The 26,053-nt window shown below is 41.7% G+C and overlaps 2 protein-coding genes across 2 annotated transcripts in view; one reads left to right on the top strand and one right to left on the bottom strand.

Moving 5' to 3' along the window:
- pcdh12 (protocadherin 12) overlaps window positions 1–24,221 on the top strand; it is a 159,661-nt gene extending 135,440 nt beyond the window's left edge. Inside the window, exon 5 of the transcript XR_011480320.1 lies at window positions 24,189–24,221. The gene's annotated coding sequence lies outside the window, so the exon portion shown is untranslated. The remainder of the gene's footprint in view (window positions 1–24,188) is intronic.
- LOC111967008 (gamma-aminobutyric acid receptor subunit alpha-6-like) overlaps window positions 1,498–26,053 on the bottom strand; it is a 48,357-nt gene continuing 23,801 nt past the window's right edge. Inside the window, exons 8-9 of the mRNA XM_023991916.2 lie at window positions 11,257–11,513; window positions 1,498–9,371 (exon numbers count right to left, since the gene is read on the bottom strand). Coding sequence (XP_023847684.2) covers window positions 8,823–9,371; window positions 11,257–11,513 — 806 coding nt within the window. The 3' untranslated portion in view covers window positions 1,498–8,822. The remainder of the gene's footprint in view (window positions 9,372–11,256; window positions 11,514–26,053) is intronic.

The raw sequence follows: 26,053 nt of genomic DNA, 5'->3' as shown, positions 1-26,053 counted from the left end.
TGAAAATGGCACTCCCAAACTTTCAGATTTAACCCCACTTTTATTTAGAGTAAATGCACCAAACTGAAGAAAAAAAGACTAAACAGTGAAAAAATTATGAAAGATGAAATTATTAATGCAATGAAGGCCATACATAACAATAAAAAAACAACTATTTTTAGCTCTTCTCTTATGTGGAGGAGAGATTAATGAATCATACACACATGTATGTGAATTAAGATGCCAACCTTGTGACCTTGGCAATGTAATTCCCAGGAGTTAATCTCTCTGCATTTCGTTTCTAATTTACTTCAGGTTACCAAGGAAACAAACCAAATGGAATTCTACCGCCGTCTCTATTTTTTGCAGTTCGTTGTGTCCTATTCTCTTCAGTACATTTCTCCGAGAACAACATTAACGAGACAAACATGAATATGCTCAAGGAGAAGAACGCCAAGCAATGGAAGGGAATTCTTTCTGTGGGAGATACGTTTTTTTATTTAACCATAAGAAATCGGAAATGCACAAGAGGTGCAAAACAAACGCTTAGACTAAATAAGTATAGGCTGTAGGCCTACTTTAAAGTAGTACTTGAATAGTTTTTGAGGGGGTATCTGTACTTTACGATTTATATTTTTGGCAACTTTTACTATTACTTCACTACGTTCCTAATGGAAATACTGTACTTTTTACTCCATACATTTTCCCTGACACTCCAAAAGTACTTGAATGCTAAACAGGACAGGAAAATGGTCCAATTCACCCAATTATCAAGAGAACATCGCTGGTCATCCCTACTGCCTCTGATCTGACGAATTTACTAAACACACATGCTTCGTTTGTAAATTATGTCTTGGAGTGTTGGACTATCCAGAAATTATAATTTTACTTTACTTTTTATACTTAAGTCTGTATAAAGCCAAATATTTAGAATTCTACTCAAGTAGTATTTCACTGAGTGAATTTCACTTTTACTAGAGTCATTTTCTATTAAGTTATCTTTACCGTTGTGACAATTGGGTACTTTTTCCACCACTGAGTATAGATTAATGTGTGTACATTTGTATGTGAATGCGTTTCTGAACTTGTCAAGGGTCCAAGCACCACAGATGCTGCAGTCCTCTTGTTCTTGGTAGGGTACAAGATATTAGGAAAACGAAATATTATGTAAGAAAATGTAATACACCCACCCACAACTTTCATTATCACACCACACAAAGTCAGGACCGAGCATCTTGAAAAGCGTAGTTTTGTGGGCAGTATAAAAAAGAATCCAACAAACAACCTTATAACACATGACTAAATCTATAAATATGCCCTAATCTAAATATCTCTGGGTTAATATTGTCTCGTTCAGTAAAAGGTTGGTAGCTTAGACATTTACATTAGTATAGTTCTGTCCCCTTTGGTTAGGCTGCAAGACTCATTATCAATAGGCAAATTCTGACAACATACACTAAAAAACAGTAAGACTTTATAGTTATTGCTGCCACAGTATTTTCAGTTTATTGTGTAATATCGTAACATGTCAGCAGGGGGCAGTATAGTAAACATATTTAAAGCAGGACAGACTAGTGTGTTGACCTAAAGTTCTAAACGGTATACCTTTTATGGGCGTGAAGAGGATGTGAGTTGATTTTGGCAAAGGTAAGAAACAAGGTAGGATTCCAATCATTTTGAATAATGAAATATAACCCGATTATGAAAATGAGATTAGTTAAACTGTCTTTTCTTACTATAACCAAAGAAGCAAATGGCTACATGAGCAGACAAAACTGTTATGGGTAAAGAGAGAAAAAAACCACATAGTACAGTACATGCATATATTATGTCACCACCAATACTGTACTCAGACACAATACTCTACTAATTGAGACATTTCCTCCTTATTTCACTCCAGTTTGGGGGTTGTTGTCGAGTTGCTCACACATCATTGACTGCTGTGACATGCAGATGCTAACCAGTGAGATGTGTCTGTGTACAATTGGGATAGCAGCAGCAGGACACAACAAGCATGAGTCACAGCCCTCAGCCCTTTGCCTAGCACTTGTCAGTGACATGCGCTCAGCCAACCGTCTATGAAGTAATATTTCTTAATTATGCTTTAATTGCTTTGTGAAATTGCCGAGTCAAGCACCGACAAATTGTTAATGTTATTTACAGCCAAGCTATTATTATTATTATTATTTTCACGCCGGGGCTGTCACTGCAGTTACTTTGCACTCTGCAGTTTGTAACACTTTAGCCCTAAGGGTTAGGAAGTACAAAAAAAGAGAGAACTGGACAAAACTGGAGGGTTGATGTTTGACCTGTGTTTGGGGTTTGAGGAGGATGACTGATGTCCTAATATGGACGTAAACATTTTGTTATGCAAACAGATTCACCTATTTATTTTTAATTTTTATGTTTGTTAAAACGCATCACAATACAAGCCTTTTACCAGATAGGGTGCTGAAGAAGACACATGGCTGGAACTTTGACTATATAGCCTAAAGGCTGACCACAACATATAGTAACACAACACCTGCTGAATTCTTCGGGAAGAGAAGATGGAGAAAACAGAACTACCAAATGCTGTAACATATGCACTCTGTTTATTTGGCTGATGTTGATGTAGCTTCCTCACCAAGGAACCCAGAATGGGCAACTATGTAACAATTCTATAGTGTTATTCTTGCATAGGGCAATGATAAATATTCTCTCGACTACAAAAACGTCAGTATTATGTACAAAGACATTCGGTTATTGTATGTACAGTCAGGAGGAGTTCACAATTTGTTGTAAGGGTTGACCTTTTGGAAAGAAGTCAAAATATATACTTTAAAAAAATTCCACGCATGTGTATGCCATCCCAATTCTTATTGTTGTTATATTTCTCTCCTGGGCTTGGTTGTGGTCTCTGGAGGCAGTCCAAAGACAATTATGGATATCTGTGCACATAATTAATTGCACAATAAATCATTTTCAATCTCCGGTGTTTCTCAGAGACAAAGACTTCCATTGCTAAGTCATTTACCAAATATGATTATCTTCCAATGGCAGTAGATCGAGGAATAAGCTTCATCCCTAAAACAGAAAACAAAGACAAAGCTCTGTACCTGAGTCCAATATGACAGTAATCGTTAAAACCATACAAACGGGTGGAGGAAAGCTTAACGTGATCTCCAAGCTGAAATTATAGTTATGGGCATAAGAACACAAACCTCACAAGACTTTTGTGTAAGACACAATTACAGTGAAATGTAACCCCACATATTATTGAACCAAAAATACGTATGATAAAAAGGACCTTTGAAGGAGTTGTGTTTCTGATGAATATGCGACAATGGACAGGGCGTTATGAAAACCAACGTATGTCCCATAAATTGAACTATTGACCTTCAGGACCATGTCTCTGAGAACATCTTTAGTGAGCAATTAAAAAAAAAAAACTTGGGCGTAACAGTGGTGTACAGTTTATGTCCAGGTTTGCGGTGTGTTAACACATTTTTTCCCAGAACTGCTTCTTCTAAGCAGCCTCCTTTAGATATTCAGGACATAAAAATAAAGAAATGTACGAAGAAATCTGGGATGTTGATGTGTTTCCTCATTGGGCCTGGGCAATACCTCTATATCTCCCTCTGCTATGGTGACGCTAACCACCCAGGGAGATGCTTAAGTATCAGATGTAACCAGTCAACCACATCCTCTGCAAGAGCACTCTGGCTATTTCCACTAGACTCACTACACTTCTCCTCTGTTCTGCCGCTCCCAAACAGCATCCAGGAGCTCCTTACGTAAGACCTAACTTTCATTAGCCGGCCGCCGTCTAGCCTAGGATTGTTTAAACAAGCAAGGCGACCCACCGATGACACCCACATCAATCCCTAGGCAAGGTGTGTTATTGAGACAGAAAACAATGGGGACAGCTGGGAAATAGAACACACAGAAATGCATCAAAACCCCATCTCACCTGCTGCTAACAAGGTCCTTAAAGAGTGTTGTTGTACGTGGATGTGTGTTTTGTTAAGGGGTGGGGCAGAATCAATTTCACACGAGTGCATCGAGGAGACATGAAGCTGAGGCAGACATCTTGATCTGTCCATCAGCCTCTGTTTCGAGTCCCACCTTCAGGAAATGGAAGACATGCACTATTAGGTCAACAGTGACTGAGGGGCCAACGATGTGTGACCTATCTGGGTGATAATAGCCATTAGCATTGCAGGAAACCCAGCATCAGGATGATCACCGACCATGCCTCTGCAGGTGACATCACCTCAGCTGGCAAGGCGAGAGGAGAGTTGCCGTCAGGGAAAGATTAGACAGAAGTACATTTTCACCGTAAGAGGATGCTATGGACATGGCACAAGTGTAAGAATTGACAATGTAGACTTCTGTAACTTATCAGTGGAAATCTGTCCAAAGTTGGCATAGAGACCCTATAAACACTCTCGATACCTAACGACCAGAGAGAATTACATAGCACACTTTCCCACTTCCTCACCAAGTCCCTACCCACTGGGCACAAAGTGAACCAACGTTGTTTCAATTTAATTTGTCAATGTATGGGGATGTGGAATCTACATGGAAAATACAATGGATTTGTAAAAAGTACAACGTAAACTGTTTTTTTGAGGGTGATATTTAAAACACAAGATTTGTCATCATGGAAACCAATTTTCAACATAGACGAACCTTGTATAAAATATGTTGAATTTCTACCTTTGAAACAATATCAGATCTTCAATGTTAAATTCACTATCAGGAAAAAAATAGGCTAGGCAGCACCTCCTACTGGAGACATGATCTATCCCTTTGGTCTCACATCCAGGGTTTTAACCAAGCCCAGCTTCGATATGTCACTGACTACGACCAATGTGCTATGGTGAGAATGACAATTCATCTCTTAATAACTAAATAGATTCTCTGTTGCTATAGAAGTCCTTCCAAAGGGTAGGTTTAATAAGGATCCGCCCCTTTTTTTTAAACATTTCGCCTAAAATGACATACCCAAATCTAACTGCCTGTAGCAAGGATATGCATATTCTTGGTACAATTTGAAAGGAAACACTTAAGTTTGTGGAAATGTGAAAGAAATGTAGGAGAACACAATAGATCAGGTAAAATATAATCAGAAACGAAAAAAACATTATTTTGTATTTTTTTTGTACCATCTTCTTTGAAATGCAAGAGAAAGGCCATAATGTATTATTACAGCCCAGGTGCAATTTAGAGTTTGGCCACTAGATGGCAGCAGTGTATGTGCAACGTTTTAGACTGATACAACGAACCAATGCATTTCTGTTCAAAATGTAGTATCAAGACTGGCCAAATGTGCCTATTTTGTTTATAAATAACTTTTCTTGTTCAGAATTGTGCACTCTCCTCAAACAATAGCATGGTATTATTTCACTGTAATAGCAATTGTAAATTGGCAGTGCAGTTAGATTAACAAGAATTTAAGCTTTCTGTCAAAATCAGATATGTCTTTGTCCTGGGAAAAGTTCTTGTTACTTACAACCTCATGCTAATCGCATTAGCCTACGTTAGCTCAACCGTACCGTGGAAGGGACACTGATCACAATTAACAAAGCAAATGAAATGTAAACATACTTTATAAGTCATTTCATCAATGATACTGTTCAGGTCTACAGTCGTGGCCAAAAGTTTTGAGAATGACACAAATATTAATTTCCAAAGTTTGCTGCTTCAGTGTCTTTAGAAATTGTCAGATGTTACTATGGAATACTGAAGTATAATTACAAGCATTTCATAAGTGTCAAAGGCTTTTATTGACAATTACATGAAGTTGACGCAAAGAGTCAATATTTGCAGTGTTAACCCTTCTTTTTTAAGACCTCTGCAATCCGCCCTGGCAGGCTGTCAATTAACTTCTGGGCCACATCCTGACTGATGGCAGCCCATTTTTGCATAATCAATGCTTGGAGTATGTCAGAATTTGTGGGTTTTTGTTTGTCCACCCGCCTCTTGAGGATTGACCACAAGTTCTCAATGGGATTAAGGTCTGGGGAGTTTCCTGGCCATGGACCCAAAATATCGATTTCTTTTTTCACCGAGCCACTTAGTTATCACTTTTACCTTATGGCAAGGTGTTCCATCATGCTGGAAAAGGCATTGTTCATCACCAAACTGTTCCTGGATGGTTGGGAGAAGTTGCTCTCAGAGGATGTGTTGGCACCATTCTTTATTCATGGCTGTGTTCTTTGGCAAAATTGTGAGTGAGCCCACTCCCTTGGCTGAGAAGCAACCCCACACATGTGGTCTCAGGATGCTTTACTGTTGGCATGACACAGGACTGATGGTAGCGCTCACCTTGTCTTATCCGGAAAAGCTTTTTTCCGGATACCCCAAACAATTAGAAAGGGGATTCAGAGAAAATTACTTTACCCCAGTCCTCAGCAGTCCAATCCCTGTACCTTTGCAGAATATTAGTCTGTCCCTGATGTTTTTCCTGTAGAGAAGTGGCTTCTTTGCTCCCCTTCTTGACACCAGGCCATCCTCCAAATGTCTTCGCCTCACTGTGTGTGCAGATGCACTCACACCTGCCTGCTGCCATTCCTGAGCAAGCTCTGTGCTGGCGGTGCCCCATCCCGCCGCTGAATCAACTTTAGGAGATGGTCCTGGCGCTCGCTGGACTTTTTTGGGCGCCCTGAAGCCTTCCTCACAACAATTGAACTGCTTTCCTTGAAGTTCTTGATGATCCGATAAATGGTTGATTTAGGTGCAATCTTACTGGCAGCAATATCCTTGCATGTGAAGCCCTTTTTGTGCAAAGCAATGATGACGGCACGTGTTTCCTTGCAGTTAACCATGGTTGACAGAGGAAGAACAATGATTCCAAGCACCACCCTCCTTTTGAAGCTTCCAGTCTGTTATTCGTTACTCCATCAGCATGACAGTGATCTCCAGCCTTGTCCTCGTCAACACTCACACCTGTGTTAACGAGAGAATCACTGACATGATGTCAGCTGGTCCTTTTGTGGCAGGGCTGAAATGCAGTGGAAATATTTTTTGGGGGGATTCAGTTCATTTGCATGGCAAATAGGGACTTTGCAATTCATTGCAATTCATCTGATCACTCTTCATAACATTCTGGAGTGTATGCAAATTGCATATACATATAAATTGCATAGTATCATACAAACTGAGGCAGCAGACTTTGTGAAAATTAATATTTGTGTCATTCTCAAAACTTTTGGCCACGACTGTATGTGCGAAGTCCTCAACAGCTACTGTTTCAATTCAACCCAGGGTTCAACTAAAAATACATTTAGGTTTAGGGTTTCAAGCTTTGGTTGATTTTAAAGATTTAAAGTGAATAATTATTATGTTGGATACACGTCCTCATCTCAACCAAAAATCTAAGTTAAAGAATAGTACTAAATCAAACTTTGAATAAAGTGCATTTACCTTTTGATTTTATTTAGTCCTATTCTTTAACTTGGATATTTGGTTGAGATGGAGACGTGAATCCAACATATCAAATTATTCATTTTTAGACAAGCTGGATATTGAGTTGTGTTTGGTTGTCAACACAACCAAATATTAACATTTGAAGGAGATGTGTTTTCTGCTTGGATAGTTTTCTGCCACTGACAGACTGGCATTAATTCTAGTTCGTCTACAAATTAATCATTTATATGCCTCCATCTCAACCAAAACTCAACATTTTAAAGAATCGGATTAAGCCCGTGGCTCAGATGAAACTTTCAAATCATTAGATACAGAACTTCTCCTTTAAATGATGATATTTGGTGACACACAGTTCAATATTACTTTTGTAATACAGTAAATAGCATGAAGTTAAGGCTATCTTACAAACTAATGTAACAGTATTTATTTAACCTAATATGAGTAACACATCCATGGCCACATTGAGGTTACTGTTACTAAATGTCTTCTTATGTAATCATAGAAAGCGTGCATGTTCAAGACAGCATGCAAAGGTCGCTGGTATGTGGAGATCTTTACAATTGCTATAATAATCTGCGCAGAATCTCGACCAGCATCACGTACTTTTAATGTAATCTCAACTGCAACCCAGGTCATTTGGTTTTGCTATTAGATGAAGCACAGTGATAACACATGAAGTTCTTGTATAAATACAACATCTAACATTGTATTTCCATTTGAACTTTGTTCTGCTTTTTAAATGGCTCAAAGTGCACTAATAACACATTTAGATGACTAAATCAAAAATCAGACATTGTTTTTCCCATTGGAATTTGGTTGTGCTTTTAGATGGTTAAAAGCATAGTGATAACACATTGGGAATTCAACAAACTCATGGCTTTCTTTTTGAGTGGGTGAATAAAGGTTGAAATCTTATTGATCAACGTCTCAACCAAATATTACCAACATTCCATGTTGAAATGACGTAGTGCGCCCAGATGGTAACCAACAGAACTACTGGGCGTGTCCCGATGGACTCATGGTAGTGCATGGCATTCTACATTAATAGTAGGATGATGCACAATAACAAGTAGCGCACAAAACCGTATGAACTACTAACCAATCCATCAAACCATTACTGTATTGCATATTGGATATGGCCACCCAGAGTATAGTTGTGATATTTGTTTGAATCAGACATTTAAAAAAAAATGGTTTTATGGTTTTGTTACCATGCTCATTCTCAGAAGACCTCTCGGAAATTAAACAAACAGATGTGCTGAGATTAGTATTCCTGGGTGTAATCTTTTGAGGCTCTTGTCCAGCATATTTGGTTTCCTTGTTAGTTGAAAAAATGATTTAATCTCCCATGTCTCCAAAGCTCTTTTTCTCCTGTCATTTTACATTTTGTAGAAAATGATTCCCAAAATGACCCCAAGAGGAGCTAGAAACTAGATTTGGCCTCTAAATTTGGCCTCCATGGTATCTTTCGACAAGTAAACCACCCAGTACACCATGTTGAATGCGCCAAAGGACACTGGGAACAGGATGCGGGCATACTTGTCGATTTTACTGGTCCCGCCCATACTGGCGGTGGTCGGCTGGGAGCATGGCGACTGCTTGGGCTCATTTTTGCCCATCAGCTGAATGTGCTCCAGTCTGGGTCCTAGAAGGTCCTGGAGCGAGGAGTCAGCGATGGGCTGGCTCTGGTTGGCTGGTATTGTCATTGCTTTCTCAGTTGTGGGTGGAGCCAGGGGCATGTTCATGGCAGACAGGGTCAAGGAGGAAGTGTTGGGTTGGCTGGCGGGGCCGGGGCTGGAGTGTGGTAGGATGATGGCGCCGCCAGTTGCCCCCTTGGATGAAGATGATTGGCCAGACTGGGGTTGTTTCCTGGTTACCCCTCTTGCCGCTGCTGTGCTGTTGGACTCTGCTTTCTGGCCATCTTGCTGGGACATATAGTTCATCCGTTTCCGCAGGTTACCATTGGTGTCAGGGTTATGCTGTGGAGAGGGAAAAATAACCATCAACCCAAAACTGCAGTGATGTGAATGAATTGTGCACATAGTTCACTCATGTGCAACAACAAGCAAACCCCTTGAAGTGGAGCAATCTGAATTAAATGTGACTATTTTCTTTGATTCTTTGTGATAAGGTACAATATGACAATTGTACTGAGCTGATAAATATCAACTATGCAGAGCTATACCATGTTAACAGTCAGGAACCTCTGATTCTAACCCTTGCCTATGGGCCTGAATATGACTGGCCTACTTTATACCGCCGACACTCTTTAGTCTGCATACATACTGCACTGCGTGGTAGAATAGCCCAGCTCCCAGACGTTATTGGTGTAGGTTCACTCATTTCACACAAGCTTATGTCACAAGGTACTGTTCCATGGGGCGGCATGGCAGTAGAGTAAAACATCAAAAGAGCTTATCTCCTGAGAGCTAGCATAGGGTTCAGCCCCAGAAGAGGGAGGTGCTGCACTATAGCCTCACCGGTGATAATTCCGCTATTGGAATGTGCTAACTGGCAAGCGTATTGCTTACTGTCTGAGAGATGTGAGGCGCAGTGCTGTGGACACTAGGCTAGGTTTGACATCACTATGGCTGGGAGGTAAAAGGTTTTAGATAAATCTGAGCCACATCAATAGACACCGTGGGCCCTAATGCCGAGCAGATTTGCCCACTGTTAGCCGTGCGGGGCAGGAGCCACAGCTCTGTAGGAACAGAGTTATCTCCCAGCGCCAGGGCTTCTGAAACTTGTACAGATGTGCCCCAGCAGTGTTGCTGTGGCAACCTGCTAATCCATTGATGTGCCGTTGTCACTAAAACTGCATTCAGGCGCGATTACGCCGCACAAAGATTTGAGATCCACAGGGCACACTTTAAGCAGTCATCGGGCCATACAGAGGGAATGTATGGCTGTTTTCTGATCAGTATCAGCCATCAATCAACAGTTGGACTGTGACATGAGATAGTTAGCATGTAATTTCTCCTTAAATGAAGGATTGTGTTCTTACTACAGTAGAAGGCAAGTGCATGGAGTAATGAATTCAATATAAACATGTTTGGTCAACCCCCATTACACGCGATTCTGTACAAATACCCTTTCATGAGAACATGCTGTACGCAGTATGACGAGCAAAACCAAGAACTTTGTAGGAGCCGTTCATTTTTTTTGTAATACCTAAATGGCTCTTGCAAACATGCTTGCATCACATTGTAAATGCAGGTAACAAATGAAAATGATAAGAATATTCTAAAACACAGGTCTTCATAACACACTTATCTTCATGTTGAAGATTTTTTTTGAAATTGTGAGAAAGCAAGCAAATGTAGGACATTCAGAGCATATTTAGAATTCTTTTGAGATAATATTGCTAAGCCTCTGCGCTGGATTACAAATGGCGTGCATTGATCTAAGCAGACAGCTGTGCAGCTGTACTCTAAATGGGACAAACTTAACATGTATTCACCATTTACTATTCCTATTTGGCCTTCAGGAAGTGAATGTTTCTAACTCATGATACCATGGAGAGAGTGGGAGAGAAGGGCGAGAAGGCTGGCAGAAAGAGGAACAAAGAGAAAGAGAGAGAGGCACAAAGAAAAAGAGAGGTACTAAGAGAGAGGGAGAGAGCCAGGAAAAGAGAGACCCTCCAAACTTAATAAATTATCAATGCTAAAGTAACCTTCAGTTACTGTATTATCTGACAAAAAAACCAGGACATTTTAGTAAGTCCATTTATCCGATTTTTAGACTTGCAATGAATCTCCATTTGATGATCAGCATACAAATTAACGAAGGGGAATGAACAAGTGCACACACTTCAGTCTCTGAAGTGGAAAAGGGTATAGGGAATGAGGATAGGTCTTAACACACCTGCAGAACTTCCTCCATATCCTTCACTTTCACTGGGGTTGTTTGGGGCGCCGGCGGGCATTTTGCCGGCTTCCTTTTCAGTCTCTCCATCTCTGCATTGGTGAAGTAGTTGACGGCAGCGAACTCTATGAGAGCGGAGAAGACAAAGGCGAAGCACACGGCAATGAACCAGTCCATGGCGGTGGCGTAGGAGACTTTGGGGAGGGAGTGGCGTGCGCTGATGCTTAACGTGGTCATGGTCAGGACCGTGGTGATGCCTGAAAATTTGAAAAAGTTTGTAACCTTGGCTGTAAATCGTAACCAAAATAATAGTTATGTCAACACACTCAAATAATACATACAGTACTAAAACAGTCGGCCTAACCGCCCTATTATATTAGCATTACTCAAACCATTCCTGGGGGACCCCCCTGGCTGTTCATTGTATTTAATCTATTCCAGGGCTAGCACACCTGATTCTCAACTAATCATCAATCCCTTGACTAATTGAATCAGGTGTGCTAGTTCAGGGATACAACTACATAGAAAAATGTATGAAAATAATTTGTGAAAATCCAACACACTAATCAATGAATGCCGGCCTTAATATTTAACATGAAAAACAGGAAACTGAACGTTTCTGACACTAGAATGACCTGTAAACATCCAGTCGATGACCTATTGACCTTTGCTTCCTGTGTTTTCCATCCTAATGAGGTTGCCCAATCGACCACCTCACATAGCATACCTACTTTCCCTCACCTCCAATTCCTTTAAAGACAATAACCAAATCGTCTCCACGCTGAGGAGTATACCTTTACAATAACTGGGGAGTTATAGTAAGCTTGCAGGCCACTTGTCCTTGGGATTATTAGCAAATAGCTGTAATGTGATTCAGAGGAAATCCCCTTTATGTTAGAGATACAGAAACATAACTTCATCTTCCATCTCCAAAACTCTGCCTACCACAGCATGAATATGTACATTTATGAGGCAGAGGACTTCCAAAGGTACAGTAGATATTAGCTTGAATAAAATGTGTCTTTCCTTGGATTAATTGGCAAGATCAGATGCACAATCGTTCCTGGTACAGATTAATGAGGTGTGACTGATTTAATCAGATGAGCTATAATAATCAAATTAAGGAGTAATAGCAATGATTGCTTCTGTTGGAGTACAGTCTTCATTCCTCATCTTGTGACACAGTGTTTAGATTAGAACATATTGCTTTGGAGTAGCTTGGATTAGGACAAAATGGGGCTTGCTTACATTATATTGGGAGTAGAAAATAAGTTCTATTCTACACTTGTAACGCCCCCCTGCTTACGTACATTGGAATGTATTGTTCTGCGAAATGCATTAAACAATGCCCACGTTAGTTTCTACTCCCATCTCATGTCCTGTCCTTATATTAGTTGTAGAAGTAATACAGTGTACTATAGAACACCACTACTCTGTTCTGTAACTTCAATTAAAAATCAAATCAAATTATATTAGTCACATGCTACGAATACAACAGGTGTAGGTAGACCTTACAGTGAAATGCTTACTTACGAGCCCTTAACCAACAATGCAGTTTAAAAAAAATACAGCTAAGAATAAGAAATAAAAGTAACAAGTAATTAAAGAGCAGCAGTAACATAACAATAGCAAGACTATATACAGGGGGGTACCGGTGAAGAGTCAATGTGCGGGGCACCAGTTGAGGTAATATGTACATGTAGGTAGAGTTTATTAAAGTGACTATGCATTGATGATAACAACAGAGAGCAGCAGCGGTGAAAAAGAGGCGGGGGGGGGGGGGGGGGCAATGCAAATAGTATGGTAGCCATTTGATTTGGTGTTCAGGAGTCTTATGGCTTGGGGGTAGAAGCTGTTTAGAAGCCTCTTGGACCTAGACTTGGCGCTTCGGTACCGCTTGCGTGCAGTAGCAGAGAGAACAGTCTGACTAAGTGGTGGAGTCTTTGACAATTTTTAGGGCCTTCCTCTGACCTGCCTGGTATAGAGGTCTAGGTGGCAGGAAGCTTGGCCCCAGTGATGTTACTGGACCATTCGACCTACCCTCTGTAGTGCCTTGCGGTTAGAGAATGAGCAGATGCCATACAGGCAGTGATGCAACCAGTCAGGATGCTCTCGATGGTGCAGCTGTAGAACCTTGAGGATCAGAGGACCCATGCAAATCTATTAGTCTCCTGGGAGGGGGTTTTGTCGTGCCCTCTTCACGACTGTCTTGGTGGTGCTTGGACCATGTTAGTTTGTTGGTGATGTGGACCAAGGACACTTGAAGCTCTCAACCTGCTCCACTAAGCCCCGTCGATGAGAATGGGGCGTGCTCGGTCTCTTTTTCCCATAGTCCACAATCATCTCCTTTGTCTTGATCACGTTGAGGGAGAGGTTTTGTCCTAGCACCACACGGCCAGGTCTCTGACCTCCTCCTATAAGGCTGTCTCGTCGTTGTCGTTGTTGTTACCTTAGTGTTCTTGGGAACAGGGACTATGATGGTCCTGCTTGAAACATGGTATTACGACTCGGACAGGGGAGTTTGAAATGGGAGTGAAGACACTTGACAGTTGGTCAGCCACATGCTCGCAGTACCATCTGGTAATCGTCTGGCCCTGTTTAACTTCTCTATGATGGGGGCAGAGTTTTCACTTTTGGAAAAATAGCGTGCCCAATTTCAATTCCTTCTACTCATCCCCAGAATATAAAGATATGCATATTATTAGTATATTTGGGATAGAAACACTCTGAAGTTTTCTAAAACTGTTTGAAACATATCTGTAAGTAATAAGAACCTATGTAGCAGGCAAAACCCGCAGGACAAACATGATTTATTTATATATTTTTTAAGTCACTGTCTGTTCAATGAATTTCATTGGGAAGCCAGATTTCTAATCACTCTGGTGATTAGAAACCTACTGCTTCCCACTGGATCACCAGTCTTAGGAATAGGTTGAGGTTATTCATTGTGCAATGAAGACAGAAGGCATCAGGAGCAGTGTAAACGTATGTGTACGCTGTTTGAATGAGTGCCACACTAACAAAGTAGCGGTTAGTTTGTTGACTCCTGTATTGAAACACACAGATAGACCCGTCTTCAATTTGAATCGATTATTAACGTTTTACATACGATTAAGTTGATATTACAACAAAAGTACTTTGAATGTTTTGGCCAAAGTTAGAAGGTATATTATTTGAGATATTTTGTATGTGAACTTTGCGCAACATTGGAAGCTCTTTTTTTTTCTGGGATCAACCGCAGCCAAATAATGGATATTTTGGATAAATATGGACGATATTAATCGACAAAAGGACATTTTGTGGATGTTATGGGACATATTGGAGTGCCAACAAAAAAGAATCTCGTAAAGGTAATGCATGTTTTATATTTTATATCTGCGTTTTGAGTAGCGCCGGCAKGGTTGAAATATGCTACWCTCTCTTTGTTGACATTGTGCTATCATCAGATAATAGCATCTTATGCTTTCGCCGAAAAGCCTTTTTGAAATCTGACATGTTGGCTGGATTCACAATGAGTGTAGCTTTAATTTGGTACCTTACATGTGTGATTTAATGAAAGTTTGAATTTGGCGCTCTACATTTTCCCTGGCTTTTGGCCAAGTGGGACGCTACCGTCCCGCTATCCCAGAGAGGTTAAAGGTCTTACTCACATCGGTTGTGGAGAGCGTGATCACACAGTCTTCCGGAACAGCTGGTGCTCTCATGCATGTTTCAGTGTTATTTGCCTTGAAGCGAGCATAGAAGTAGTTTAGCTCGTCTGGTAGGCTTGTGTCACTGGGCATCTCTCGGCTGTGCTTCCCTTTGTAGTCTGTAATAGTTTGCAAGCCCTGCCACATCCGATGAGCGTCAGAGCCGGTAGTACGATGGTAGGATGTTGTCTGTAATCCATGGTTTCTGGTTGGGGTATGCACGTACGGTCACTGTGGGGACAATGTCATCGATCCACTTATTGATGAAGCCAATGACTGATGTGGTGTACTCCTCAATGCCATCGGAGGAATCCCGGAAATTATTCCAGTGTGTGCTAGCAAAACAGTCCTGTAGCTTAGCATCTGCTTCATCTGACCACTTTTTTATTGATTGAGTCACTGGTGCTTCCTGTTTTAACTTTTGCTTGTAAGCAGTAATCAGGAGGATAGAATTATGGTCAGATTTGCCAAATGGAGGGCGAGGGAGAGCTTTGTATGTGTGTCTGTGTGTGGAGTAAAGGTGGAGTTTTTTCCCCTCTGGTTGCACATTTAGCATGCTGCTAGAAATTTTGTAAAACGGATTTAAGTTTCCCTGCATTAAAGTCCCCGGCTACTAGGAGCACCGCCTCTGGGTGAGCGTTTTCTTGTTTGCTTATGGCGGAATACAGCTCATTCAAGGCGGTCTTAGTGCCAGCCTCAGTCTGTGGTGGTATGTAAACAGCTATGAATTATACAGATCAAAACTCTCTAGGTAGATTGTGTGGTCTACAGCTTATCATGAGATACTATACCTCAGGCGAGCAATAGCTTGAGACTCCCTTAAATATCGTGCACCAGCTGTTATTTACAAAAATACATAGTCCGCTGCCCCTTGTCTTACCAGATGCCACTGTTCTAAGCTGCCGGCACAGTGTATAACCAGCCAGCTGTATGTTGATAGTGTCATATTTCAGCCATGACCCTGTGAAGCATAAGATATTACAGTTTTGAATGTCCCGTTGGTAGTTTAGTCTTCCGTGTAGGTCATCCATTTTATTTTCCAAAGATCGCACGTTTGCTAGGAGAATGGAAGGAAGTGGGGGTCGCCTACGAATTCACAGAAGGCAACCCGCCCTTTGGCGCCCTTTTTCTCCGCCTTCTCTTCACGCAAATCACGAGGATGTGGGCTTGTTCCCGCGAGAGCAGTATATCATTCACGTTGGGCTCGTCAGACTCGTTAAAGGGAAAAAAACGATTCTGCCAGTCTGTGGTGAGTAATCGCAGTACTGATGTCCAGAAGTTATTTTTGGGCGGAGACGGTAGCGCCAACATTATGTACAAAATCAGTAAAAAAGTAAGTTGCAAAGAAACAAACAAAAAAACACAATTGGTTGGGGACACGTAAAACGTCAGCCTTCTTCTCCAGCGCCACATAAGTGTTCACCTTGTATTGACAGTTCTCTATATATATTGTGGTGTACAGCAGGTCAGCCACCAGGGGGAGACTCGTCGAGGCCTGGCGACAGACGGAGTATACATCACGAGGCGATGGCTCCATCTGCTGGACGTGCCAGGTCTCGACGGGCTCTCCGGCCAGGACAAAAATTCCAGAAAATGATGTCATGGCTTTAGAAGCTTCTGATAGGCTAATTGGCATAATTTGAGTCAATTGGACGTTTAGCTGTGGATATATTTCAAGGCCTACCTTCAAACTAAATGCCTCTTTGCTTGACATCATGGGAAAATCTAAAGAAATCAGCCAAAAAATTGTAGACCTCCACAAGTCTGGTTCATCCTTCGGAGCAATTTTCAAATGCCTGAAGGTACCACGTTCATCTGTACAAACAATAGTACGCAAGTATAAACACCATGGGACCATGCAGCCGTCATACCGCTCAGGAAGGAGATGCATTCTGTCTCCCAGAGATGAACGTACTTTGCTGCGAAAAGTGCAGATCAATACCAGAACAGCAGCAAAGGACCTTGTGAAGATGCTGGAGGAAACCGGTACAAAAGTATCTATATCCACAGTAAAAGAGTCCAATATCGACATAACTTGAAAGGCCACTCAGCAAGGAAGAAGCCACTGCTCCAAAATCGCCATAAAAAAGCCAGACTACGGTTTGCAACTGCACATGGGTACAAAGATTGTACTTTTTGGAGAAATGTTCTCTGGTCTGATGAAACAAAAATAGAACTGTTTGGCCATAATGACCATCGTTATGTTTGGAGGCTTGCAAGCTGAAGAACACCATCCCAACCGTGAAGCACAGGGGTGGCAGCATCATGTTGTGGGGGTGCTTTGCTGCAGGAGGGACTGGTGTACTTCACAAAATTGATGACATCATGAGGGAGGACAATTATGTGGATATATTGAAGCAACATCTCAAGACATCAGTCAGGAAGTGAAAGCTTGGTCGCAAATGGGTCTTCCAAATGGACAATGACCCAAAGCATACTTCCAAAGTTGTGGCAAAATTGCTTCAGGACAACAAAGTCAAGGTATTGGAGTGGCCATCACAAAGCCCTGACCTCAATCCCATAGAACATTTGTGGGCAGAACTGAAAAACCTGTGCGAGCAAGGAGGCCTACAAACCTGATTCAGTTACACCAGCTCTGTCAGGAGGAATGGGCCAAAATTCACCCAATTTATTGTGGGAAGCTTGTGGAAGGCTACCCGAAACGTTTGACCAAAGTTAAACTATTTAAAAGGCAATGCTATCAAATACTAATTGAGTGTATGTAAACTTCTGACCCACTGGGAATGTAATGAAAGAAATAAAAGCTGAAATAAATAATTCTCTCTACTATTATTCTGACATTTCACATTCCTAAAATAAAGTGGTGATCCTAACTGACCTAGACAGGACATTTTTACTAGGATTAAATGTTTAACTGCGTTTGGCTAAGGTGTATGCAAACTCCCGACTTCAGCTGTATATGTCATACATACATTTTGAGCCAACAGGGGGAGCTTCATAATCATCCCTCAAGTCAATTCCTTTCTTTCCTCCTTTCAGACCACACACACACACACACACACACACACACACACACACACACGAGAGAGTACTGTAACAGCTCCATAGCCTGGGGGTTTGGCCAATGCAACAATATGTATGTTTCCACAACACCCTCCTGTCACATATTGGACAGTTTCATTAGCTTGCCGCTGAGACAGGAGGTGGGAGGGGACGTCCTGGGGCGTTGTGTGAATCAGTGTGGCTGTGAAATAACACGCACTAGCTTCTACAGCTGCTAGGACATGAGTAGAACCCATTGACTCAGCGATCATATGTTTGTCTTTTTAAGAAAGTCAGCAGGCAAAACAAAAAGGCTCATAGATGCAACAGATGCAGATACACACATGTGGGGTAGCAAAACAGTGCCAAAAGTGGGTGCTCATATATCTTTTCATCAACACATGAAAGGGCAAAACGCTTTGGAAAACAGTAAATGCACTGAAGCATACAAATTCCCCTTCTTCGCTGCCTGACTCTGGCATCATAACTGAGAAGAATGGGATAAGTGATTATTTTAATCATAATTTTATCTCGGCAGGCTTTTATTTGAGAGTAACGGTGGTTTAAATTGACTCTGGTCAGTCAATCGACTGTTCTTACCTCTGCCAGCCTCTAGCTTTTTGTTTTCATTTCAACAATTTACAACCTGTGACGTGCTAGATGCCTTGCTTAAGATAGATGAAAAAAAATCGCCAGGGTGATATGCTTGATACATTTTTGCTGCAGCTCTCTGCCCCCTTTATTCCTCTGGACAGGTTTCATTTAAGTTTTCACTTGGATCTAGATTAATTCTAATCGTCCTTCTGGAAATCAGACTTTTTAAATCCAGACTTGGGCAAGTCAGACTATTTCAAACCATGTCTGAGAAATGCCATTTCAGTTAGTCTAGTTTAAAAGTGCAATTTTTAGTCTAGGATTAGGCATATTTTGTGTCAGTAAAACTGCCCCAATGTGTATCTACTGTGTTAAATCAGGTAACCGGTAATCAGGTATGTCGATGCTACTGCTGTGTATGCTATTGCCCCCACCGTTGACCATTCTCTATCTGAACTACATTCTGCCTTCATTGTAATACAGAAACTCTTTATTGACCTGAAATTAGTACTGAATGATGGTAAAACTAAGTATATGTTGTTCTCTAGCTTGCATCAAAATAAGTCTGATAATTTAAACATAAGTACTTTGGATGGTGTCCCTACTGATCGTGTCCCTGCTTACAAATATCAGGGCATCTGAATAGATGAAAAGCTGTCTTTTAAAAAACCATATTGATGAGTTAGTCAAGAAGCTGAGAATAAAAATGGGGATCTTCTATAGAAATAGATCCTGCTTCTCGCTAAACAATGGAAAGCAGATTCTCCAGTAGACGTTCCTATCTATATAAACGTAGCTGCCACTTCATTTAAAGCCGTTAGATGCAGTTTATCATAGCGCACTGCGCTTTATTACGGGTAACAGTTTAAGAACTCATCCCGGCATTCTCTACCAGAAAGTTGGTTGGCCCTCTTTGATGTCGTGTAGGTTTACATTGCTATGTTTGCATGTGTAAAACCCTTTTACATAAACTCCCGCTGTACCTAACATCTTTACTAAACTTTAGACGTATGAGTTACCACACCCAGTCTCAGGGATGGCTAACTTTAGAAATTCCTTTGGTCTCAGTTAGGTAAATCAGGTTTTAGTTTTCTTGCATCTTATTTGTGGAACAGTCTTCAAAATGTTCTTCAAAATGTTATGTTTTGGTGCCTCTAGGGCAATTCAGAAAGCTGATTGAGGACCTTATTACTGTTAGTTTTTTCTGAGTTTTTCTAGTGTGGCTAGCCGCTGGATTTACTGTTAGCATGCAGCCAAGTTACTAGCTAACCATTAACTAGTGCTCTCAAATCGTATCCTGAGGTCGACATAACATGGCTAACTTAGCTAGCTAACATACATCCCTAGCTGTGTCCTCAGAGCATGTGCAGACCAGGTGGCTGGAGTGTTGACAGACATATTCAACCCCCCCTTATCCCAGTCTGTTGTCCCCACTTGCTTCAAGATGTCCACCATTGTTCCTGTGCCCAAGAAAGCGAAGGTAACTGAACTGAATGACTATCAGTAACACTCACTTCTGTCAACATGAAGTGCATTGAGAGGCTAATTAAGGATCATATCACCTCCACCTTACCCTAGACCTACTACAATTTGCATACAGCCCCAACAGATCCACAGATGACACAATCTCCACTGCACACTGCCCTATCCCATCAGAACAAGAGGAATACCTATGTAAGAATGCTGTACCCTCTCGGCTCCCGAGTGACGCAGCTGTCTAAGGCACTGCAGGTCAGTGCTAGAAGCATCAGTACAGAGCCTGGTTCGATCCCGGGCTGAATCACAACCGGCCGTGATTGGGAGTCCCATAGGGCGGCACACAATTGGCCGGTTAGGGTTTGGCCGGTGTAGGCCGTCATTGTAAATAAGAATTTGTTCTTAGCTGACTTGCCTAGTTAAAGAAAAAAAAGAAAAGAAGAAAAATAATGCTCTTCATCGACTACAGCTCAGTCTTCAACACCATAGTACCCTCCAAGCTCAATTCTAAGCTAGGGGCGCTGGGTCTGAAATCCGCCCTCTGCAACTGGGTCCTGGACTTCCTGACGGGACTTCCTGCTGATCCTCAACACGGGGGGCCGACAAGGGTGCCATGCACGTCTCCAACTCAATCATCAAGTTTGCAGAGGACACAACAGTAGTAGGTCTGATTACCAAGTACGACGACACAGCCTACAGGGAGGGGGAGAGGGCCCTGGCGAAGTGGTGCCAGGAAAATAACCTCTCCCTCAATGTCAACAAAAGGGACCTGATCGTGGACTTCAGGAGACAGCAGAGGGATCACGCTCCTCATCCACAACGACAACGGGGCCGCAGTGGATATCACTAACAACCTGAAATGGTCCATTCACACAGTGTGGTGAAGAAGAAGCAACAGTGCCTCTAAAACTTCCATTCGGGCTTCATCACCACCTGGTACGGCAACTACAGGGCTGTTCAACCCCAACCATCTAGAAGGCTAAGACAATACAGGTGCATCAAAGCTGTGACCGAGAGACTGATAAACAGCTTCTATCTCCAGACCATTAGACTGATAAACAGCTTCTATCTCCAGACCATCAGACTGATAAACAGCTTCTATCTCCAGACCATTAGACTGATAAACAGCTTCTATCTTCAGACCATCAGACTGATAAACAGCTTCTATCTCCAGACCATCAGACTGATAAAAGCTTCTATCTCCAGACCATCAGACTGATAAACAGCTTCTATCTCCAGACCATCACACTGATAAACAGCTTCTATCTCCAGACTATCAGACTGTTAAAGAGTCACCACTAGACGACCTCCGCCCAGTAACCTGTCCTGAAGTTCAGTTACTGTTACTAGCCGGCTACAACCTGGCACTCTACCCTGCACCTTAGAGATTGCTGTACATAGTCATTGACAACTGGTCACTTTAATAATGTTTGCATACTGTTTTACCCACTTCATATGTACAGTATATACACTGTACTCTAGTCAGGGCTCATCCTGTATATCTACTGCTGTACAGACCTTTTCTATTCATATACTGTCCATAATGTCTATAAACACCATCATATATATAGTATATACAGTACCAGTCAAAAGTTTGGACACACCTACTCATTCCAAGGTTTTTCTTAATTTTTTACTATTTTCTACATTGTAGAATAATAGTGAAGACATCAAAACCATTAAATAACATATGTAATCATGTAGCAAGCAAACAAGTTTTAAACAAATCCAAATATATTTCATATTTGAGATTCTTCAAAGTAGCCACCCTTTGCCTTCATGACAGTTTTACACACTCTTGGCATTCTCTCAACCAGCTTCATGAGGTAGTCACCTGGAATGAATTTCAATGAACAGGTGTGCCTTGTTAAAAGTTAATTTGTGTAATTTCTTTCCTTTTTAATGCTTTTGAGCGAATCAGTTGTGTTGTGTCAAGGTAGGGGTGGTATACAGAAAATAGCCTTATTTGGTAAAAGACCAGTCCATATTATGGCAAGATCAGCTCAAATAAACAAAGAAAAACGACAGTCCATCATTACTTTAAGACATGAAGGTCAGTCAATCCGAAAAATTTTAAGAACTTTGAAAGTTCCAAGTGCAGTCGCAAAAACCATCAAGCACTATGATGAAACTGGCTCACGAGGACCGCCACAGGAAAGGAAGACCCAGAGTTACCACTGCTGCAGAGGATAAGTTCATAAGAATTACCAGCCCAAATAAATGCTTCACAGAGTTCAAGTAACAGACACATCTCAACATCAACTGTTCAGAGAAGACTGTGTGAATCAGTCCTTCATGGCTGAATTGCTGCAAAGAAACCACTACTAAAGGACACCAATAATAACAAGAGACTTGCTTGGACCCAGAAACATGAGCAATGGACATTAGACCGGTGGATATCTGTCCTTTTGGTCTGATGAGTCCAAATTTGAGATTTTTGGTTCCAACCAACGTGTCTTTGTGAGATGCAGAGTAGGTGAACGGATGATCTCCGCATGTGTGGTTCCCACCGTGAAGCATGGAGGAGGAGGTGTGATGGTGCTTTGCTGGTGACACTGTCTGTGATTTATTTAGATTTCAAGGCAGACTTAACCAGCATGGCTACCACAGCATTTTGCAGCGATACACCATCCCATCTGGTTTGCTCTTAGTGGGAGCAAACAGGACAATGACGCAACCCACCTCCAGGCTGTGTAAGGGCTATTTGACCAAGAAGGAGAGTGATGGAGTGCTGCATCAGATGACCTGGCCTCCACATTCACCCAACCTCAACCCAATTGAGATGGTTTGGATGAGTTGGACCGCAGAGTGAAGGAAAAGCAGCCAACAAGTGCTCAGCATATGTGGAAACTCCTTCAAGACTGTTGGAAAAGCATTCCAGGTGAAGCTGGTTGAGAGAATGCCAAGAGTGTGCAAAGCTGATTTGTTTAACACTTTTTTGGTTAAAGTATTATTTCATAGTTTTGATGTCTTCACTATTATTCTTCAATGTAGAAAATAGTAAAAAAAAAAAAAAAAAAATTGAATGTGTTGGTGTGTCCAAACCTTTTGTTATGTTGCAGCCTTATTCTAAAATGGATAAAGTAATAATTTCTCATCAATCTACACACAATAGACAATAATGACAAAGTGAAAACAACAGGTTTTTAGAAATGTTTGCAAATTTATTAGAAATAAAAAACAGATATCTAATTTACATGAGTATTCAGACCCTTTGCTATGAGATTCGAAATTGAGCTCAGGTGCTTCCTGTTTCCATTGATCATCCTTGAGATGTTTCTACAACTTGGAGTCCATCTATGGTAAATTCAATTAATTGGACACACACCTGTCCATATAATTTCCCACAGTTGACAGTGCATGTCAGAGCAAAAACCAAGCCATGAGGTCGAAGGAATTGTACGCAGAGCTCTGAGACAGGGTTGTGTCGGGGCAAAGATCTGGGGAAGGGTACCAAAAAATGTCTGCACCATTGAAGGTCCCCAAGAACACAGTGGCCTCCATCATTCTTAAATGGAAGAAGTTTGGATCCACCAAGACTCTTCCCAGGGCTGGCTGCCGGGTCAAACTGAGCAAGCCGGGGAGAAGGGCCTTGGTCAGGGAGGTGACCAAGAACCCAATGGTCACTCTGACAGAGCTACGTAGTTCCTCTGTGGAGATGGGAGAACCTTCTAGAAGGACACCATCTCTGCAGCACTCCACCAATCAGGCCTTTATGGTAAAGTGGCCAGACGGAAGCCACTCCTCATTAAAAGGCACATGACAGCCCGCTTGGAGTTTGCCAAAAGGCACCTAATGTCCTCAGACCATGAGAAACAAGATTCTCTGGCCTGATGAAACCAAGATTGAATGAACTCTTTGGCCTGAATGCCAAGCGTCACGTCTGGATGAAACCTGGCACCATCCCTACGGTGAAGCGCGGTGGTGGCAGCATCATGCTGTGGGGATGTTTTTCAGCGGCAAGGACTGGGAGACTAGTCAGGATCGAGGAAAAGATGAACGGAGAAGTACAGAGAGATCCTTGATGAAAACCTGCTCGAGAGCTCAGAACCTCAGACTGCGCCGAAGGTTCACCTTCCAACAGGACAACTACCCTAAGCACACAGCCAAGACAAGGCAGGAGAGGCTTCGGGACAAGTCTCTGAATGTCCTTGAATGGCCCAGCCAGAGCCCGGACTTGAACCCGATCAAACATCTCTGGAGAGACCTGAAAATAGCTGTGCAGCAACGCTCCCCATCCAATCTGACAGAGCTTGATTGGATCTGCAGAGAAGAATGGGAGAAACTCCCCATATACAGGTGTGCCAAGCTTGTAGCGTCATACCCAAGAAGACTCGAGGCTGTAATCGTTGCGAAAGGTGCTTCAACAAAGTACTGAGTAAAGGATCTGAAAACGTATGTAAATGTAACATTTCAGTTTTTTATGTTTAATAAATGTTTTTGCTTTGTCATTATGGGGTATTGTGTGTAGATTGATGAGGAAAAAAAACAATTTAATAAAAAGTCAAGTGTCTGAATACTTTCCAAATGCATTGTACACCACCCACACACACACACCACCCACACACACACACACCACACACACACACACACACACACACACACACACACACACACCACACACACCACACACACACACACACACACACACCAGTAACATACAGTACACATATACTGTATACAGCTCTGGAAAAAATAGAGACCACCAAAATTATCAGTTCTCTGGTTTTACTATTTTAGGTATGTGTTTGGGTAAATTAAATTTTTGTTTTTATCTATAAACTATGACAACATTGTCTTCAAAATCCTAAATTTGTCCATTTAGGCATTTTTGCAGAAAAGATGACTGTGAAAAGAACAAAAAAGATGCAGTGTTGTCAGACCTTGAATAATGCAAAGGAAAATAAGTTAATATTAATTTTTAAACAACACAATACTAACGTTTTAACTTAGGAAGAGTTCAGAAAATCAATATTTGGGAATAACCCTGATTTTCAATCACAGCTTTCATGCGTCTTGGCATGCTCTTCACCAGTCTTTCACATATTATTTGGGTGCTTCATACACTCCTGGCGCAAAAATCAGCAGCTCGGCTTGTTTGATGGCTTGTGACCATCCATCTTCCTCTTGATCCACATTCCAGAGTTTCAATGCGGTTCAGTCTTGAGATTAGGCTGCCTGACAGGGTCTTATCTGGTGGTCTCACAGGATGTATTCCAAGATGGCGTGGCAGTCGGACGTGTTTGTCTTGTCCCGTGTAAATAGTCCTCGTTTTTTTTTCGTATGCATTCGTATATATTTTAATTTCACTTCCATTTAGGAACTGAATATACATTCCGCCTCACCCAATGTGGTACGATCTGCTATTATCTTTTATACTTTAGAACCGTAACCCAATCAGCAAGCTAGCCAGATAACTAGCTACTAGCTAGTAGTCAGTTAGCCACTGCTGCGGTCTTTCACCCTTAACTCGGACACCAGCCAGCTTCAGCTCGGGCCAATACCTGCCAGTCCCAAGCGCGATATCAACCCAGAGGCATATAGGACATGGCTTTTCACTACCACTCACCGGATTTTTTTTTCCGGCTGCTAGACTGAATAAGTATATCGACCAATATTATTTTATTATTATTATTTTATTTTTTCTTGGGCACTATATCTATTTTGCCAATTTGATTGATCCCTCTTACCACACGGAACCCCACTAATCTACCGACGGAAACCACACGAGGATCTACAATTGACCTCCATCCTATGCTATCTTGCTACCATAGCCCTCTACCCGCCTACTGTCTGGATCGCCGTGACCCCAACCAACCTCTACTCACTGGACCCTTATTGATCACTCGGATTAAGCATGCCTCTCCTTAATGTAAATATTGCCTTGTCCATTGTTTTTCGGTTAGTGTTTATTGCATTATTTCACTGTAGAGACTCTACCCTGCTCACTATACCATATCCAACCTCTCAGTCCACCCACCCACATTGCGATGACAATCACCTGTTTCAATGAGTTTCTAGAGACAATATCTCTC

This window comes from Salvelinus sp. IW2-2015, linkage group LG8, assembly GCF_002910315.2.
Source record: "Salvelinus sp. IW2-2015 linkage group LG8, ASM291031v2, whole genome shotgun sequence".
NCBI lineage: Eukaryota > Metazoa > Chordata > Actinopteri > Salmoniformes > Salmonidae > Salvelinus > Salvelinus sp. IW2-2015.
This window is presented reverse-complemented; position numbering and strand designations above follow the sequence as displayed.